Below are 18,989 nucleotides of genomic sequence, written 5' to 3' on the forward strand. Positions count from 1 at the left end.
TCCCGAGGAATTCACACAGCAGTTCTTGTGATGTAGTCGCAAAGGCTCCTATGACGGTGCAAGAACCATATCTCTAACCATGTGGGGTTCTTCCCCACTGTGATATTGCCACGATTGTCCGAGAATTTCCAGAGAATGCGGCTCAAGAGTACTTTAAAGCTGTCGGGAAAGCTCCTGTCGCGGTGCAAGAACTATATCCTCACTGTGAGACCTCTTAAGAGGATGGAAGATGTAGGAGGAATGGAGATGAGGGCGAAGTGATGGTCAGCCCTTGCTGGGCGATGAGGTGTGTGATGGTTAGTCCCGTGGGGCCACTGATGACACCATATCAACAAGTTCCGAGCCCGACATAGACGAAATTGCCATAAACGCGCACACGAGCCCTTTACAGTGCACCCCGCCGGTACTTGGATAGCTGGAACGATATCACCAAATAATCAGACAGCTTAGGGCGCTTTGCTGTGTTGCGAGCGCCACATAGACGAAATTGTCAAAAAAGTGCACACGAGCCCTTTACAGTGCACCTTGCCGGTAGTTGGATCGCTGGTACGATATCACCAAGTAATCAGACAGCTTAGGGCGCTTCGCTGTGTTCCGAGCGCCACATAGACGAAATTGTCATAAAAGTGCACACGAGCCCTTTACAGTGCACCCTGCCGGTAGTTGGATCGCTGGTACGATATCACCAAGTAATCAGACAGCTTAGGGCGCTTCGCTGTGTTCCGAGCGCCACATAGACGAAATTGCCATAAAAGGCAACACGGGCCCTTTACAGTGCACCCTGCCGGTAGTTGGATCGCTAGTACGATATCACCAAGTAAAAAAAACGGTTTAGGGCGCTTCGCTGTGTTCCGAGTGCCACATAGACGAAATTGCCATAAAAGTGCACACGAGCCCTTTACAGTGCACCCTGCCAGTAGCTGGAAAGCGGGTACGATATCACCAAGTAATCAGACAGCTTAGGGCGCTTCGCTGTGTTCCGAGCGCCACATAGACGAAATTGCCATAAAAGTGCACACGAGCCCTTTACAGTGCACTCTGCCAGTAGTTGGAAAGCGGGTACGATATCACCAAGTAATCAGACAGCTTAGGGCGCTTCGCTGTGTTCCGAGCGCCACATAGACGAAATTGCCATAAAAGTGCACACGAGCCCTTTACAGTGCACTCTGCCAGTAGTTGGAAAGCGGGCACGATATCACCAAGTCATCAGACAGCTTAGGGCGCTTCGCAGTGTTCCGAGCGCCACATAGACGAAATTGCCATAAAAGTGCACACGAGTCCTTTACAGTGCACCCTGCCAGTAGTTGGAGAGCAGGTACGATATCACCAAGTAATCAGACAGCTTAGGGCGCTTCGCTGTGTTCCGAGCACCACATAGACGAAATTGCCATAAAAGTGCACACGAGCCCTTTACAGTGCACCCTGCCTGTAGTTGTACCGCTGGTATGATATCACCAAGTAATCAGACATCTTAGGGCGCTTCGCTGTGTTCCGAGCGCCACATAGACGAAATTGCCATAAAAGTGCACACGAGCCCTTTACAGTGCACCCTGCCGGTAGTTGGATCGCTGGTACGATATCACCAAGTAATCAGACAGCTTAGGGCGCTTCGCTGTGTTCCGAGCGCCACATAGACGAAATTGCCATAAAAATGCACACAAGCCCTTTACAGTGCACCTTGCCGGTAGTTGGATCGCTGGTACGATATCACCAAGTAATCAGGCAGCTTAGGTCGCTTCGCTGTGTTCCGAGCGCCACATAGACGAAATTGCCATAAAAGTGCACACGGGCTCTTTACAGTGCCCTCTGCCGGTAGTTGGATCGCTGGTACGATATCACCAAGTAATCAGACAGCTTAGGGCGCTTCGCTGTGTTCCGCGCGCCACATAGACAAAATTGCCATAAAAGTGCACACGAGCCCTTTACAGTGCACCCTGCCAGTAGTTGGAAAGCGGGTACGATACCACCAAGTAATCAGACAGCTTAGGGCGCTTCGCTGTGTTCCTAGCGCCACATAGACGAAATTGCCATAAAAGTGCACATGAGCCCTTTACAGTGCACCTTGCCTGTAGTTGGGTCGCTTGTACGGTATCACCAAGTAATCAGACAGCTTAGGACGCTGCGCTGTTTCCGAGCGCCACATAGGCGAAATTGCCATAAAAGTGCACACCAGTCCAGTGCACCCCGCTAGTAGTTGGATCGCTGGTAAGATAACACCAAGTCATCAGTCAGTTCAGGAAGCTTCGCTGTGTTCCGAGAGCGACATAGACGCAGTAATTCCCGTTTCGAAGTCGAAAAGTGTGTACTATCCGGGTAAGAGCTTACACAGACTGCGGGAACTATGTTTACCTGATATGAATCTCCCTGGCTTCCTGAGCGAAAAATACGTTTCAGGTTCCAGCGTTTAATTTTTTTGCCACATTTGAGCCGGCTGAACAGCATCGTCGAAGACTCAGCCCAGATATCCAAATATCACACGTGGATATAAAGAGTGATCCTGCGCATCAGATATTGTACCATCAGGGGCGGATCCTGAATTTTTCTGGGGGGGGGTCCTGCCTTGGAAAGCATGCTATTATGCTACCAATGTCAACTGACACTCTATGTAACAACTGAAATTGAGGGGGGTTAGGACATCCGAACTAGGGCCCCCTTAGGCCCCCCCCCCCCCAATCCTAAATCCGCACCTGGTCACCATCTTAGTAAAACTCGCATTCTTGCAGGTCAGAACCGCCGTATCATCATCCCGGGGAAGACGGAGGTAGCTACACATGTAAGGACATAGTACTTCCTTTCGAATGCGTTCCTGTTGTACGCTGTTTGGCGTACTTCTCTTTCTTGTTTCTTTTTTTTTTCCTGCTCGGTTGGTTGAAGACAGTGAAGACATTGCGAAGTTATCTTATGCAGAACGACTTAAAGAGAATTACAACCGCTATTATTCCGCAATAAGGCCTTGTTGATAATAATGCGAGCGGCTAGTCGCTGCCGCGGTTCCAGGTATGCTTAAAGGGACCATCCCATAAGGAAACGTGTGAATGAGACTGACACGGTAATGTTCGGCACAGCCCCATAGTCTACCAGACCAAGTTTTTTTCTACGGGAAAAGTTTGCATAAACGAGCTTTAAAGATTTGCACTCTCAGCGGCTAAGGAAGGCCAAACGACAGTAACAGCATGATGACCTAAGCGCGGGCACAAGAACTGGAATTGAGGCGATTCGCTCCAAGGTACTCTGGTTGACTGTAGTGCGATTCTCCGTCGTCCCGATTGCCCCAGCAGGAAACAACTGGCTCATTTCTCCCCTTCCTGATTCACCCGTTATCTTACCTCTGTCTGAATAGAGTGGCCCATAAAAGATACATGAACAGGATGTGTTCTCGGTGGCGAACACTGTTTCATCTTTTATTACAAAATGGTGAGCACAAAACCGGGTTAAGTCTATATCCCGCAAAATTATTGAATTTTGTTGTGAAACTCACTAAGGTTTAACTCCCCATTGCTCCAGTTTACGGATCTCGTCATCCTTCTGCTCTCGTTTCTTCATCCGCTCTACGACGTTCGTGTAGGGGCCATTCTCAACTCGAAGGGTGGTAGTGGTCGCTTGCATCGGATCCATGAGCTACGCACGGCTTGATGGAAGCAATCTCTAAAAGACTTTATATTATAACTATTGAGCTCCTCCACCGCTGAGAGCATCCCATTGATCCTACGGTGTGATTCACGAATGGTACGCATTGGTCAAAACTTTGAAACAGACAACATTGAGAGCTCCAAACTTGATACCTTCCTAGTGCTAAAGTTATGAAAATGCCACCTACCGGAGTTATTGACGATGTTGCTGCTTTCCGTCATCACAGCGACCCCACGTTCGTTGGTGCAGTACTCCGCACGTGGTCAATCCACGCTGCATGGGTGCGCACCGCAATATGCTATCCAAAAGTCTGCCGCCTGCCGCGTTGAGCACACTGTTAGGCTCCTTACTCTACGAAGACGTCTCACGCTAACCTACAGAGACACCACAGACTTTACGCGAACAGCAGGCTCCTTGCAAACGCCGGACGATCGTCAAAGACCAACTTCTGATTGGAATGGTTCGATTGCCAGAAAGGGAATACCGGCATACATCCGTCTTCTGCTCTTGCCTTGCTTTACACCAAATTACACTTTAAATATATTAATTCGCATAGGATTTTGGACGTTATTGTCGGTGATGAGCGTGGAGTAACGCTGCACTGTTATTTCAAAGTTGAAAGTTAATCGACTGTATTCAAAACCCAGCGATCTCTTGTCGTGCGCACGAAAACATCCGGAATTCCGCCATGTTTGAGACGCCTCACCCGGCGCGAGCCATTCACGCGACTGTGGTACAACAGTTCTATCGTCTCTCATGCGTCACTCACGTGTTGTTTCACTATGTTATTCGCATAGTGAGATGAGGGGCTCAAAGAGAATGCAAGAAAAGTAGGATTGCTTCGAATACCTGTATGCCTTATTGTATTGAGAGCATTGGAGCACGGTCATTTCGGCCAGCAACCTAATTACGTTAATCTAGTGTAACGTTATCGCATCCTATTAATTACTGATGCAGCTTAGTACAGTCCGTTTGAGACCTACTTTGTGCACTGTTACAGCAGAAAAATTTGATGTAAAAGAAATGCTTAGTAGAATTGTGGCAACCATCAATGATCAGTTATCATGCAGCCATCGTTACGTTCTCAACGGTATCGATGTACTATCGATAGTTTAATATCACTACTGCGCGTTCCTTAGATGGTTCTCTGTCATGCTTCTGCTTCTTGAATGTAAAGGCTGATGACATCGCGAATTCATAGAAAATCGGCTTTCTACTTGACACGTTCCGCTCAAAATCAGTATCGTTGAAGCGCCGTAGCCACACCCTTGCTCTGTCATTATTGAACTTATCTTTTTGGCTTCATGACTAGCAGCCATTTCTGTACAACGGAAGGTGTGAACGGTGGCTGTAGGGTATATATTACGCGACGTTTTAGCCGAGTATGAAGTGCCCTCACCTAAACGATTGAAACAGTCCGAGTGGAAAGTATGAGGCGCATATCTGAGGCGGACTATAAGTCTTGTAAAAAGTCACATGACATACAGTGCAACCTAACGTGACGGTTATGTGAGATGCTCAACTAACGAAAACTCAGGTTCACCGAGTTCTGAAAAATATGATTTCATACAAGTACGTAACAGTGAGTATCACAGCCAGTCTCATAGCAACAGCTACAATCGTACAACGCTTTCATTTTGCACCAATTGTTTCTACTGTATAAAGTAGCCTAACCAGTTTATCAATTGGGCTGTACTAAAGTGTCTAGAATTCTACTAGGATGGGCTATCCAAGCAGTGTTTCACTATGTAAACGTAATTCTATCGAAATGAAATGACCCAATCGAAAGACTCAGTGCTCAATGCAATAGCGCAATAATGAATACGATTACAACCATTTGAAACACCCTTACCTGGTTCGTGTTGTCGTTTAGTTAATATTGAAGCACTTTTAGAACGAAAAAAATAGGCAGTTAGACTGTTGGCTGATGGCGAACATAGTGGTATTGGTTTCATAGATCTCTTTACTGATGCGACTGCCCTTTTAAACACCTGACTTTTTTTTTCTTCTTCTCTCGACTCTACCAAAGCCCATACCAAGACAACTCATACGGCACTCAACTCACACCAAGGCAATTTCTACCACATTTCACTTGTTTCGAGTGTTGATCATGCTGAGGTGGGTTGATCATGCGACTAGCTTTCTTTTTGTACTATACCAATTCAAGTCAGGTCGGGAGAAGTCATATCAGGAAAAAGAATGTGATTTATACTGTAACTGTACAAACCCCACAGATGACATTTGCACACGCACACTCAAGGATACTTAAAGTGTACTGCAATTAGCACGCGAAACGGGAATTTTTTTAAAAGAAACCAAACCGAAAATGCCCCACATTTTCGTAGTCACATGGAACGCTACGACACTAGTGCTTTGAATAGGTGATCAATTGGCTCAATCCGTATTCTAGCCTATTACAATAGTATTTCAAAGGTGTCCATTTGCAGGCACCTCCAGGTGTTGTATTCGGGATGGTCGGTGCTACAAGTGCCGGTCAGGGAGTAGCAAACCATTCTTCATAATAGTCAAGATAGACGAAGTAGAACTTCATAGAACCAGCATTGAAGGACTGTGGTAAAACGGGGCGAACACTAAACAGCAGTGTCTACGTCCAGTCAATTGGTCTGGTACTCCTGAACGGCTTATCGGCCTGGCGACAGTTAACGTCATCCAGGGAGAGGCCTCCTATTCTTACAAGCAGCATGCTGTACTCTGCAAAGCTCTGGAGTATGCCATGACGACGAGTAGAGGGTTGGACAGTTTGGATTTCATTTCTTTTCATTCTTTTTTGGAGCTCCCTGTTTCCAGTTCCATATTTCCAATGATCATTGTAGTACGGTTTAACAGTCCGTCAGCGCGCTTTATATCATTTGTGGAAACGTTACATTTCCTCAGCATATGTGAAAGTCTGTGATTTATTTTCTTCTGAAATGGCTTTTCCATACGTGACTGGAGTTTTGAGTTTGAAAAACAACTTCTAAAAACAACCTCTTTCCTGCAACACAAAGTTTAGTGTGGTAAAACTTCGCTTGGTATAAGATGTCATGTTACGAGTTGTCATGTTATAAGTTGTCTTCGTATGAATTGTTCTGGTATGAGCTGAGCGTGGTATGAATTGCCTTCGTGTGAGTTCAGTGTGGTATGAGTTGTCTGGTGTGACTTGGCTATGTATCAGTTGTCTTGGTATGAGCTGCGTGGCCGCCTTTCTCTCTTTCTTGCCGCCTTTTGGGCACAACAGGATCCTATTATAAGTGGGGGGTGCGCATCGCTAACAGAAATACATAAAAATTGAAGGGGGCTCTGGAGAGGGGAAGGGACTAATTATTTCATCCCCCACACCAACCAGCAAAGCGGTAGAGTGTCACCTCTGGTGGTGAAACTCCTTATTCATAATATCAAAATAAAGCTGCTGTTGTTTTTTTTCCCGTCTAGTGTTATAGTAAATTAGTGCGCGTGCCTTTCGCAGTGATATGATTTCCATGTGCTATCCAGGGACTATTTTCCATGTGGTGCGTATTGATTTTCTTTTGAGCCACAGTGGATCCACTGAGATAAACCTATGTCACTGAAATTGTTGACTTCTTGAAGATGATAAAAATTCCAACGGCAGTTGTAACAATATTGCAGGGTACAATGCCACTGGTAAAATGTGCTCAACGCATAATCTAATCCTGTTCTGGGACCAGCCGTACGCCTATGCCAGGCTTGACGAACTGCGGCGGGGGATTCTTAAATTGTGAGCCACTTCCTCAGCATTCATTTCTGACATTTATAGTCGTCTTCAGAACATGCACTCTATGCCACTTTGGCTTTGAGTAATTACATCCACGGAGAGAAGGTAAGGCGCATGCAGGTGACTTCTGTTTGTGGTGGCTATAGTTATGACATGACTAATATACAATTGCGGAGAACATTTTGCTGCGCACGCCGCATAGTGCCTGATCATATGAGTTCGCCTCCTGGGCTCCTTCTTTGTTTTTGTGTTCTTCGTAAACTTTGAACGGGTGGAGGCTGTTCAATATTTTTCACTTAGAACATTGGGAGAAGCCAATTGATCACATACAGCCGTCCATTATCTTGGAGCGTCTCTGGCGTCACGCCTATTCTGGCACCACGCCATCTCACTCCCACGCCTGCGGCACTCTGACGTCACGGGTGCGCTTGACATTGTTTTCAATAGATAACGCCCCCACACGAACGTTTTTCGCCGCTTTCCAGTGATGGCGCCACCACGCGCTAAAATATGAACATCTCTAAAAAAACGAAACACTTCACATTACATTCCATGTGTGGCCGCCTCAATAAACCTCGCTCAAATGCCGTTTTAAAGTAGCGCAGAGGGCCATCCAAAACTTCTTCACATTAAAGACGTCTGATGAAAGTGTGCGTGTCAATTTACCGAGTAGCATGAAAGGTTTTGATGTGTACAATTTGTTTCCTAGGAAAAAACTCACATAAACATAGCTCCGCGCTTTACTCTTAATTCGCCACTCCGATTATAACGAGGAGGAGAAGCTTGATGCCACGCCACTGATGACGCTACAGAGTCCACGCGTTCTGGTTTGATGGTCACTGGGAGTCAGCACCCGGTCCCTGTGCCGCCGTCCCTTTTTCAAATTTCTTCTGCTATGTATTTACTCAACTCAGAAATGTAGTGCATCGCTAAGCGTGTAACCACTTTTTGCTGAGCGAACAGCGAGCTGTGCGTGAGCGTAAACATGGGAAAATTTCTAGAAGTCGACGCGGTTGTTATCACGCTATGCAGAGGAAGCTAATAATGAGACATCATCACCAATGTATGTAGTAAGGGGATAAGTCGACAAATCCCGAACAGAGAAAACATGAAGTGAATATTTGGTAAAGCAATCGCAGCTTAGTTTCCCCGAATAACAAATGCAAAGTGTGTAACAGATACGCACGTTTCTATTTTACATGCATGTCCCGTTAGCATCGATTTCCTGTGTCTGACTTAGCGACACTCAAGAAAACCCAGGAGCAACAAATATCCCATTTTTCTATATAGCATTGCAAGGTTTTGATGGAAACACCGTTTTCAGAAGTCAGACTTCGACAGTGACGCCAGGTGGGAAAAAGTTACCCTAGTGCAGTGGAGCAGCCTATAGATCGGCTTGTTGGGATACTAAGCGAGCTCAGTCTCGAAAATAGTGCCCATACGGCCAGCATAATGTGACTTATTAGCTTAGCGCACACGTTTTTCCGATTACAACGCTAACTTGTACCGCTGACACGGACATGTGACGTAGGAAGACGACCAAGTTCATTTCCGTATCGTAATAAACTTTAAGCCACACCATTTCTATGCATGTGTACAAAATGATCTGGCTGCCCATCCCATTGACAGACATGTATTTCATGTCTCTTACCCTCCTACAGCGAGCCAATATACGTTTTTGTTGTATTATTGACTGATTAGAAGAGTCACAGAACTTGTGAGACCATCTTCCTTATCATGTTAGCCTACCTTTCCCTGTATCCCTATTCCCTATATTCTTAATTTACTGATTCGCTTTATTTTCCCCAACAAAGTCAACAACTGAGGCCAGTTCTAAAACTCCGCCCCATTGCTTTTGCACTTGAGTGGTAACGCTGTATTGTGCTTCAGTAGAGCGCCAACACTCCTGTGCTTTACAATTAACTCACCCCAAATTTGGGATGTGTTGTGGAGTTAGCATATTCTACATTCAGCTAACTAATGTGGTAATTTAAATTTAATAACACCCTCCACTACGCTGAATCGTTTACACTGCCAATATACCAATAGACCTTGTACTGCCAACTGTTGGATGGGACAAGCGTAAGCTTGCCCACATCACGCTTCAAAAATAAAGCGCCACCTGCGGCAAAGCAACCTTTTACAAAACGTTTTACAAAAGCAAGATCTTGTATCGCCAACTGCAGCCTTTTACAAAGCAAGACCTTTTTACAAAAGCAAGCGCCACCTATGGCACGCAAGAGCTCATTGGAACTTCGAGCGTCTTAAAGCATTACTAGGGTGCAAGAGGTGGAGGTACAGGAAAAACAACAACATACCCGGTGTGCGCAGCAGCAACGTCGACCGGGGTATGGTGAACCATATGGTGAACCATAGCCGGTGAACCAACTGGGTGCTGTCGTCTGCTCGCGCTTTCGCCAACTGCAGCGCTAGAACATGAGGCATTCTCTGCCAGGAAGCATATTTTCCTTACGCAGTAGTGAATATGCCTTTCGGTACGTTACTGGGCGCATCTTTTCAGACAGTTGTTGGATTTAGTTGCAAAATTTGTGACATTAAACGCAATTTTTCGAGCAACTGATTTCACTAAGCTTTCACCTTATACCCTGGCAACAGTGACATCACAGCATGACTTCCCGACGCCGTCCGCTGGTTTTTCGCCCCATGGAGGTGGTGCCGGCGAACAACTGGCGGCGGAATGCGCGTGGCAGTCTGCCGCGCGAACTTCGTTGCAAAAATTCGCTCCATGGAGGTTGCCCTTAAGCCATAACCGAAGCAGACGACGGAGCAGTGTCCCTCAAAGTTCCCATGCTGCCTTGCGCCGCGCGCTTAGTGGCGCGCCCGTCTTTGTAAGATTGTCTATAGATTGCGGTATAGCCCTGAATCTTATTTCACCCGCATGCAGATGTCATTGCAACAAAAATACTAAAAAGGGAATAAGTCCAGTTATCCAATATACAAATATACAAATGTTCACTAGGCGCGCTAAGTTTAAATGGCTTGAACGTCACACCACCACCACGCCACCACCATTCACCATTCCACGCTGCTTTCCATGGATGGTGCCAGTATAAACAATGCTAAGACGTCGCTCGTATCAAACGCCGTTTCATATGGCTTTCTAGAGATGACGCCACAATTATCAGCGTTAAGTTTAAGAGGAATTTCAGAATTGGTGCCGACAACAGTTGGAACGATGCTGTCATATTAACATATTAAAATAAAAATAAAATGTAATGATGAGATTAAAATATAAGAATGGTTGAATAGAGTATATTAGAGCTATACATTCGCTTCCGTTCACATGGCGCAAAACAATATCTTTTTTTTTTAAATATCAATATTTCTTTTGAGAACATCGGGGACGTGCAGCAATTCTGTTAGTTTACTTTCGAATGCATCAAGTGATATCTACCCTAATCATGCAGTGCGTAAGTCCAGAATTAAACTTGCTAGGGCAGTGCACTTATAGTGGAAAGTGCGAAGTTGCTTTGACCGGGGTGAACATTTAGTTTGCGAAAAAAAAAAAAAAGAACATTACATATAATGTGAATGCTATATCTGAAACCAGCTTCTACGATGATACTCCAACACCAGAGCATGTGATGATTCTCGCCGGAGAAAACATTCTTTCTCATAATCGCCAGATTTTGGTAAACCATTTGAAAAACCAAGCGTGGATGATGCAAGGGTCAGGTCGCTATGAGACACGACTTGCACTCAATACCGGACTGGTGTTAAGTCAAGTTCTTTCTGCCAAGCTTGGCCTGCCAAAAAAAGAAAAAGAGAGAGAGAAAATATTGGCTGTGGTGAAGTGGAAGAAGGTAGGACTGTGAAATCACTAAAATATTCTGAAGACAGAGAGGAAAAGTTACCCTGATTGGGTACCGTTCACGCACAAGAAAACTCGGAAGTGCGGGAAGGTATTGTGAGTGCAATAAGGACATTATAGATGTAATAAATCATGCATAGCGCACACACCTGCAACTGCCACAAGGCGCATAGCTCATATTCCTCAATCATTACAATAGATTATGTTACCTATAGAACGTGGGAATAATGCCTATGCCTTGCATGAATACGAATTTGTTCTTTAGCATGCATCCCACTGGACGCCTGAGTGATGCGAGATCAACCTGCAGGGACGTTCAAGAGTTCTACCGGTAAGTCTAGTCGGGGGAAAATATTCTCAATGCCTGGAGACACTCTTATCTTTATGCTCCAAGAATGTATAAATAACTGGGGCAGATAGGGTTTTGACGCAGCGCACATCACGAATAATTCCATCTCAGCGTTGTGGCGCGGAGCAATTCCGTACATGCATAATCTACCCCACCCTCTCCTTTTTTTTTCGGGCACTTCATACATCATTAACCAACCGCTTTGGTAATGGTAATGCAGTGAACTGTAAGAGCTCGGGAGTATAGCGTCATTCGTTTTACTGCACTATCAATATCTGTCTTTGGAATCCAAGTCAAGTAACAGTTAAAGGAGTACAGAGAGCCATCCAAAATACTTTAACTGTAAGACATCTGATGAAAGTATAAGCGTCAATTTGCCGAACAGCACAAAATGTCTTGATGTACGTAGCTTCTTCTTCTTTTTTTTTTTTTCTTACCAGAAAAAAACATGTGCTAGCACATCCGCGCTGGTTCACCCTCGGCTCGCCAACCGTGGTGCCACATGGGAGTGACGACTTATTATGTCATAGCGTCTGCGCAGCCTGTCGAGGTCAGCGCCTGCCTGTTTCGTTTTGTGTTAGACGGCTTTCTTCTTTTGTAGTCAGTAAACCGGCTCCCTCCCAGGGGATTAGGAATCGTGGGCACGGATGATTTTATTGTCCCGCGGGTGCTTACGTGTGGACAATGCTCCTTCAGAGCCCTGAACAGCTGACTCGCAGACAATAGACTTCTACCTGTTTGTAAACAAATGACGTCATAATGTTCGACAGCGCCACGAGTTTGGTAGAGTTGTACTACGTTCAAAGCTAGTGGCGAACAAGGTCGCGCCCGAAAGCCACGGTCTTGAGGGGATTACGATGGTCTCTGAAAAGGACGCGACCTTCGGTCCTACTTTTCTTTCAGTAGGAGGCAGGGAACAATTGTCCATTCGTGGAACCCAGCTCTCCCCTTCCGATCTGTTTTGGTTTCGGTGTGTCTACCAACGTCATGATGACGTTTCTCGGGTAGAGGTTTATTGTCTGAACCATTCAGCGAGCCCGGCCCCTATAGCATCAGCGCAAGGTCACAAGGTGGTACTGCTCTCCAGCAACCTTGCGCACGGTCGGTTTTTGCGGCGCGTTTTAAATTCAATTTCTGCGACCATTATGGTTCTGTGAGGTGAATTACTGAATTACACTTTGCTGCCCCACTTAGTCGTTTTATAGAAAGAAAACGACTAAGTTAAGGATGACATTTATCTTACTTTAAGGCTGTCCTGTGAGTAGACGGGCACGAAGGTGGCTAGAGTTGACAAAGCAAAACTATCGTAACGTGTAGGCACTAAGTGCACAAAGTACACGAACCTGTACGCGGTTACAGGTCGCCATGTCTCTGATCACCTGGATCGATACTTCTCAAAGGAGTTGGCTTACTAGAGAACCTGCGTTGGGAAAAGGTACCACTATTCTTTGATCTTTGCCTCCGCGACCTTACAGCTATAGTGACGAAAACATATGTTTTAAAATAAAACATTATAAAACCTACGGTTAAAATTCCACCATTCAAAATCTAGTTCCTGAAATAAGCCGCGTAAAAACACGCGTCCTCAAAATAAACGCTGTTGAAATAAATCATGTTAGGCTTAGGCAGGTAATGTTCTGTATGACAGTGTATGAGCGACACGATGTTCTTTTCGGCTGAATATGCTAGATGATGTTTCTTACTGATGTTTGTACTGTTATCAATTAGACTTCTAAAAAGGTTTGGATTTTGGAATATCCAGTTTAAAAGTGATGAACGATGCGCGTATGAATACAGGACACGCACTCTTGACACTCGAGCAATCTGAGCGCTGAGCTGTGAACGAAAATAATAGGCTTCCTGGGAGGAAGGTGAGGTTGAAGAAGAGGGCTATAAGGTGGTGGTGTGGATGGAATACACGACGATGGTCATTCGCACTGGATGTTATTACGCCAGCTATCTGTTACACGTAGCAGAATTTAAAGTGGCGGCAATGTGAGTTTAAGGTAGGGGACAGCGCTTCGTATCCGAATCTTTACGACTCCCTCGGCAGTTTTGTAGTGCAAAGGGGACACGGCTGTCCACATTTTCGCTTGATACGGTGGGCAGAAGTAGGATTCAGTGCCTCTATATTAAATTTCACTGGTTTGTGATGTTGTCTTTTTCCTAGTGGTACACATGAGGCCAAGGGTCTAGTGCCGCTGAGTTCTGACAGCTCAACTAATCGATGTGTTAGCGAAAAGAGAGCCACTGAATGAGGAATGAGCTTAATTCCGCCAGCGAATCTTTAGCAACGCTGGCCACGTGTCACATATAGACGGACAACCTACTGCCGGTGTAGCGAAATCTCGTTCACAGTTCGAGTCCTGTCTAGCCGCAAGCGGGTTGAACACACTATTTTCAGTGGCGGTCGTGGAGCCGTCGCGTGTCCACCAATCAGGGACGGGGAAAAAATATTTCGGATCGTTTATTCGTCACAGTTTATTATGCAGTTTAATATTTCAGATAGTTATTTTTAAACGTTTTGATTTTACATGGTTTGTTTCGGCGACCTGTGACGTTGCCACCATTGAAGCTCCAAGGTCGCAGAGTGAAAGGGAAAAAGATGCCGGTACTTTTCCCAGTATAGCTTCTTTAGGGCTTACAGACTTGTGCTGACATCTGTTATGGGGTGGCGGCACACTCTTAAAAATGAACTTCACCACATAGCACGCTCCTAGCCAACCATCATCCCGAATGACAACGTTCTCGCCCCTGATTTGTTGAAAACGGGAGGAGGAGCCTATTTTGTGTCCATTATGCACGGCACAAAATAGGCTCCTCCTCCCGTTTTCAACAAATCTAGGGCGAGAACGTTGTCATTCGGGATGATGGGTGGCTAGGAGCGTGCTATGTGGTGAAGTTCATTTTTAAGAGTGCACCAGATACAGGATCCATGCTCACAGGGTGAGCTCGTGAAGGGATCTCTCACATTTCAAATAGTCGATCTCAAACCAAAACAAATACGAATAAGTGTGTATATTTCTTTAAAAATGCATCGTCCAAGATTATTCTATTACACGCGTAGTCATACAGGTTTGCAATAAGAAAACAAAGCAACTTAACTCCACGTAAGCATGTTGCATTACGTATTCTGTTTTGTGAAGATGGTCAGTCATCAAACGCGTTCCCTGCCCCGGAAAATCGGCGCCGTGAACTTTCCCGCAGATCGCTGAATTTTTCTCAGCCTCGGAGATCCCGAGTCCCACCATTATATGAACTGTTGCTTCGCGTAAATGACAAATCCAATGCGTGGAAATGGCTAAGGTCTTCGCGATCGTTTTCACCGCTTTACCGATCTCCCCAAACAAGGTAAGGGACACAATCAACAATTTCGCGTGCTGACAACGTTGGAAGCCTCCATGATTACCTGGCATCCCCGATGTCAATACAAGGTGAAAATTCGTACACCACTTCTTCACCGTTGAGTATGATAGTCAGTTGGCACATAATATTTGCATCATGTACTCAGGGTTTTCTTTTTTTCTCTGCATGAACATGAACTTCCTTGCGTCTTTCAAAACTTCCATCTTCCAACGCTTGTATTCGGCATGGTTCTGTTGACAGGCCGTGTGCTTGGCGCTATAAACCACCCTCCGGCACGCGTGGCATGTCGCCAGGAAAACAGACCGACAAACGTTACGTGTTAGTTTTGCCTCATTTCACTCTTTCGACTTCACGTCGTTCTTTGTGTTCACGCTGACGAAATTGCGTTCGTGTATCTCGAAGAGGGTCCGACCGGGAACTTTTCGGCAAGCCTTCGTAACTATAACTGTACTATTTATGACACTTCTCAACCCTTGAGTATTGTCTACATTCTTTCTAGGCAAAGCAGGCATGCATAATCACAAATGACATGGCTTTTTTATTAATTTTTTTGTTAGAATGGCACTTGCTCAGGAACAAGGACTGGTGTGCTTCAATACACCCGAAACATGCTGTGTACCATCATTTTTCGGTATGTTCAACATCAGAAAAGAGCCATTTTGTGAACAAGAACTCCGTGTACCAGGCGAATATGGGGTGAGTATTTCAAATACACATCTCAAACGGGCTGTGAAGCGAGCGGTCAACCTATATAAATCATGTGTTCTCATTTCTAATATTTTTAACATCAAAGCTGAAGCTATGTAATAGCTTCACTGTATATTGAGTATTTTTAGCAATGAAATTTCAAGATTTCCTTCGGTAAGGCCTAAAGCGATAACGGTCGGTGCTGACCTCTTGTACTGGGCAACATGTGCACATTGCCAACATTTGCAGTTGACAATGAAAAATAACCAAAAGAAGCCGAGAGCGATAACTGTCTGTGCTCACACTTCTCTTGATTCTCTTGTATAAGATAACGAGAGGAAACCCAGAACGATAACTGTCGGTGCTCACCTCTCGTCTTGACCCTGGTATAAAATATCGAAGAGAGAGAATAAAGAAAGAGAGAAAGAAACATAGAAAAAGAGAGGAATAACTGCCGGTGCCCACCCCTTGTCTTCACTCTTTGGTATAAAACTATAGAGGGGGATGGTCTTCCCCTACACGAGTTCCGATCGGCGATGATGGAACGCCCCAGCGGGCAGATGTGCATGACCTCACGCTAGGACGGCGCCGGTAGAACTGACGTGCCAGCGCAGTAGCGCCCGCCGTAGCGCGTGACAGCAGGGGCACATCGTCACAGGCGCAGCAGGGGCCACATCACGGTGGCCAACGTCGTCGGTGGCCACCACAGTACTCCGCGCCTCCGACGCGGGGCGGGTAGAGAGACGGGGCGACAAGAGGCATGCCGCAGAAATGGGCGGTAACTTGGCTGGCCGCTGGTGGCCCACGAGTACCGGAGCGTCGATGTGGGTAGCGAAGGCAGGCGGAGCGTGTGCCGTGGGCGCGACGTGAGCCATTGTCACAAGCGTGTGCAGGCGTTACCGATCTGACGCATCGTCAGGGCGAGTGATCAGTGCTTGGCGACGCGGTAAGGGAGCGCGTTGCTTGACCAGGTGCCGCTAGGTCCGGGGAATATCATCACGATGCACGTGGAGGCCTGGCGAAGTGTCAGGGACCACAGCGTACCGCGACCGGTAGGGGGAGTCGAAACCGAAGGGTGTTGGGTTACAGGGGATTCGGACTCGCTCAAAAGAGCCTGACCATACGGGAGCTGCCATCCGTTGGTCATGGAAGGTGTTGCCTTCCGTTGACAGCTTCATTCTGCTAAATTTGACGTGCTCCTTTTGCTTAATCCATCACTTGCTATCTAAATTTGGCGTACTATGTGCGTATCTCATATATATTTGTTAAGCAAATACGCAGTGAATATTTTCCAACGACATCACTTGCTTGTGTTCAGTGATGGGCAGTACTTGAAGTACCAAGTACTCAAGGATGTAGATGGGTAGAAATCCAGCGAACCGGTAGAGATGTAGGAAGGGAGTTGCCTCAGGACAGAAGCCGCCGATATTTTGAACAGAGACTATTCTTCTTCTGGGCACCGTCCTCATCATTGGCATGGTATTTAAAGGGTTAGGTGTGACGTGTTTAAATGTTCATGCGAATTGTGGGTCAACAGCCTGAAGGGAAGAAAGGTTCCGTACGGGCTTCAACGCTCTTCACCCGTCCGGTATCATCAAATCACAAAGCGCCCTAGAAACATTTCACAAATAAAATATGCTTTTCCCTTCTACCTCCATTATCATCTGTTATGTTCTGCATGGCCACTGCTTTCTACTTTCTTTATTGCATGCCACAACTTTGTATTACAAATTTAAAATAAAAATCTCTTTGCTCGTTCTGGAATTTTCCCCACGTAACCACTAACCTCCTTATCTTTCGCTATGCTTGCCAATTCTTGCCTGTTGTCCCGTTTCGTCCATATGTTCGTGAACCCTCAATTTTTCTGTAACGGGTCTGTAGCCTAGATCACTACGTTCACATAATCCCCTCCACACTCTAGCGAAGCAGCCATTCACTCCGGCCGTAGAAGCCCGTACGGAACCTTTCTTCCTTCCGGGGTGTTGACCCACAATTCGCATGAACCTTTAAACACGTCACACCTAACCCTTTAAATACCATGCCAATGATGAGGACGGTGCCCAGAAGAAGAACAGTGTGTGTTCGAAATATCGGCGGCTTCTGTCCTGAGGCAACTCCCTTCCTACAAGTACTCAAGGATTACTTTATGTACATTTTTGTGTACTTGTATTTTACTTTAAGTATATTTTAAATCGTGTACTTTGCATCGTACTTAAATTACTTTTTTCCGAGTACTTTCCCATCAATTACTCAAGTACCCAAACTTGCACTCCAGACAAAAAATCACATAAGACTATCAAAAATGCACTCTACTAAAAGCGCTAAAATGACAACAAGAAAACCAAAACACAGATAGCGCTATCTGTGTTTTTCGTGTTCTTGCCGTCATTTTAGCGCTTTTAGTGGGATGCAGTACCAAGAGGCCTAGTCTGACATTTTACCGAAACGAAGTTTTGTGCTGTTAAAGAGCATATTTCTTGGAGCAAATTTATTGTTCAGAGGCTTGAAATGTTGAAAAAGTATCAACGCTATCAACGCTTCACCAATTATGTAAAACGAATGAAATGCAAAGACACGCACACATTATGACACTGCAACCGGCAGTACAATGACTTGGTCAATTGTCATTTCAGTTCTCCCAATGCAGGCTTCTATGCTTTCGTTATATTATTTCCTTCATTGGCAATCAATAATCGTTTTATATCACAATGTGTGATTGCATTACATGATAAACACTTTGATAGACACACATACATTCAGTTCTACATTTTACGTTTTTTTTTATAATTGGTCATATGGATTACATTACTGCACATCACAGTCGTATAAAATGGTGGCTTACATTGTGCTTCATCCTCCTTTTATTTTCTTCACATTTTTTTGTTAAACATGTTGTATTTCAAAGAGCAGCATGAAATGCCCAGAAATATATAATCTCCGTTGACCTGTACTTTTTTTCCCTTGACTTTGCTGGCCTGTTATAGCAGAAGATTAGTACCGGAACACCACACTAGGGGCGTGTGATCTTGGATCTGTCAGGGTATATTACATAATCACAGCACAGCTGACTGGTTATCTATCTACATGTAACTGCAAAGTATGTCATCTGATTTAGTTCGTATTCACGGGTTAGCACTAACCTAGGACTTGATGACTTTAGAACATTTGTCAAGAATGCTTGAAGTACTAATGACGCCAGGGTCTTGGTACTTTACTTTAAGTATAATTTCGAGGTACTTTGCCCATCACTGCTTGTGTGCTGCCGTTCGTTCATCACTTTATTATCACGAAACCCGACAGACCAGAGCATGGAATGGCGGGTGGTTTTGTTTTTGCTATTTCCGGTTCCCGTTGGTCCGCACAGCAGCATGAAAATGGCGGTTTACTGTGTG

General features: G+C 45.4%; 1 protein-coding gene across 1 annotated transcript in view; it reads left to right on the forward strand.

The window, feature by feature from the left end:
- The window catches only part of LOC135369299 (uncharacterized), a 53,692-nt gene that overhangs the window by 15,843 nt on the left and 18,860 nt on the right, over nucleotides 1-18,989 (forward strand). The window contains exons 5-8 of the mRNA XM_064602897.1: nucleotides 2,724-2,773; nucleotides 7,258-7,366; nucleotides 11,461-11,526; nucleotides 15,468-15,606. Of these exons, the coding sequence (XP_064458967.1) occupies nucleotides 2,724-2,773; nucleotides 7,258-7,366; nucleotides 11,461-11,526; nucleotides 15,468-15,606 (364 nt within the window). The remainder of the gene's footprint in view (nucleotides 1-2,723; nucleotides 2,774-7,257; nucleotides 7,367-11,460; nucleotides 11,527-15,467; nucleotides 15,607-18,989) is intronic.

Source organism: Ornithodoros turicata, chromosome 9, assembly GCF_037126465.1.
Source record: "Ornithodoros turicata isolate Travis chromosome 9, ASM3712646v1, whole genome shotgun sequence".
Lineage (NCBI taxonomy): Eukaryota > Metazoa > Arthropoda > Arachnida > Ixodida > Argasidae > Ornithodoros > Ornithodoros turicata.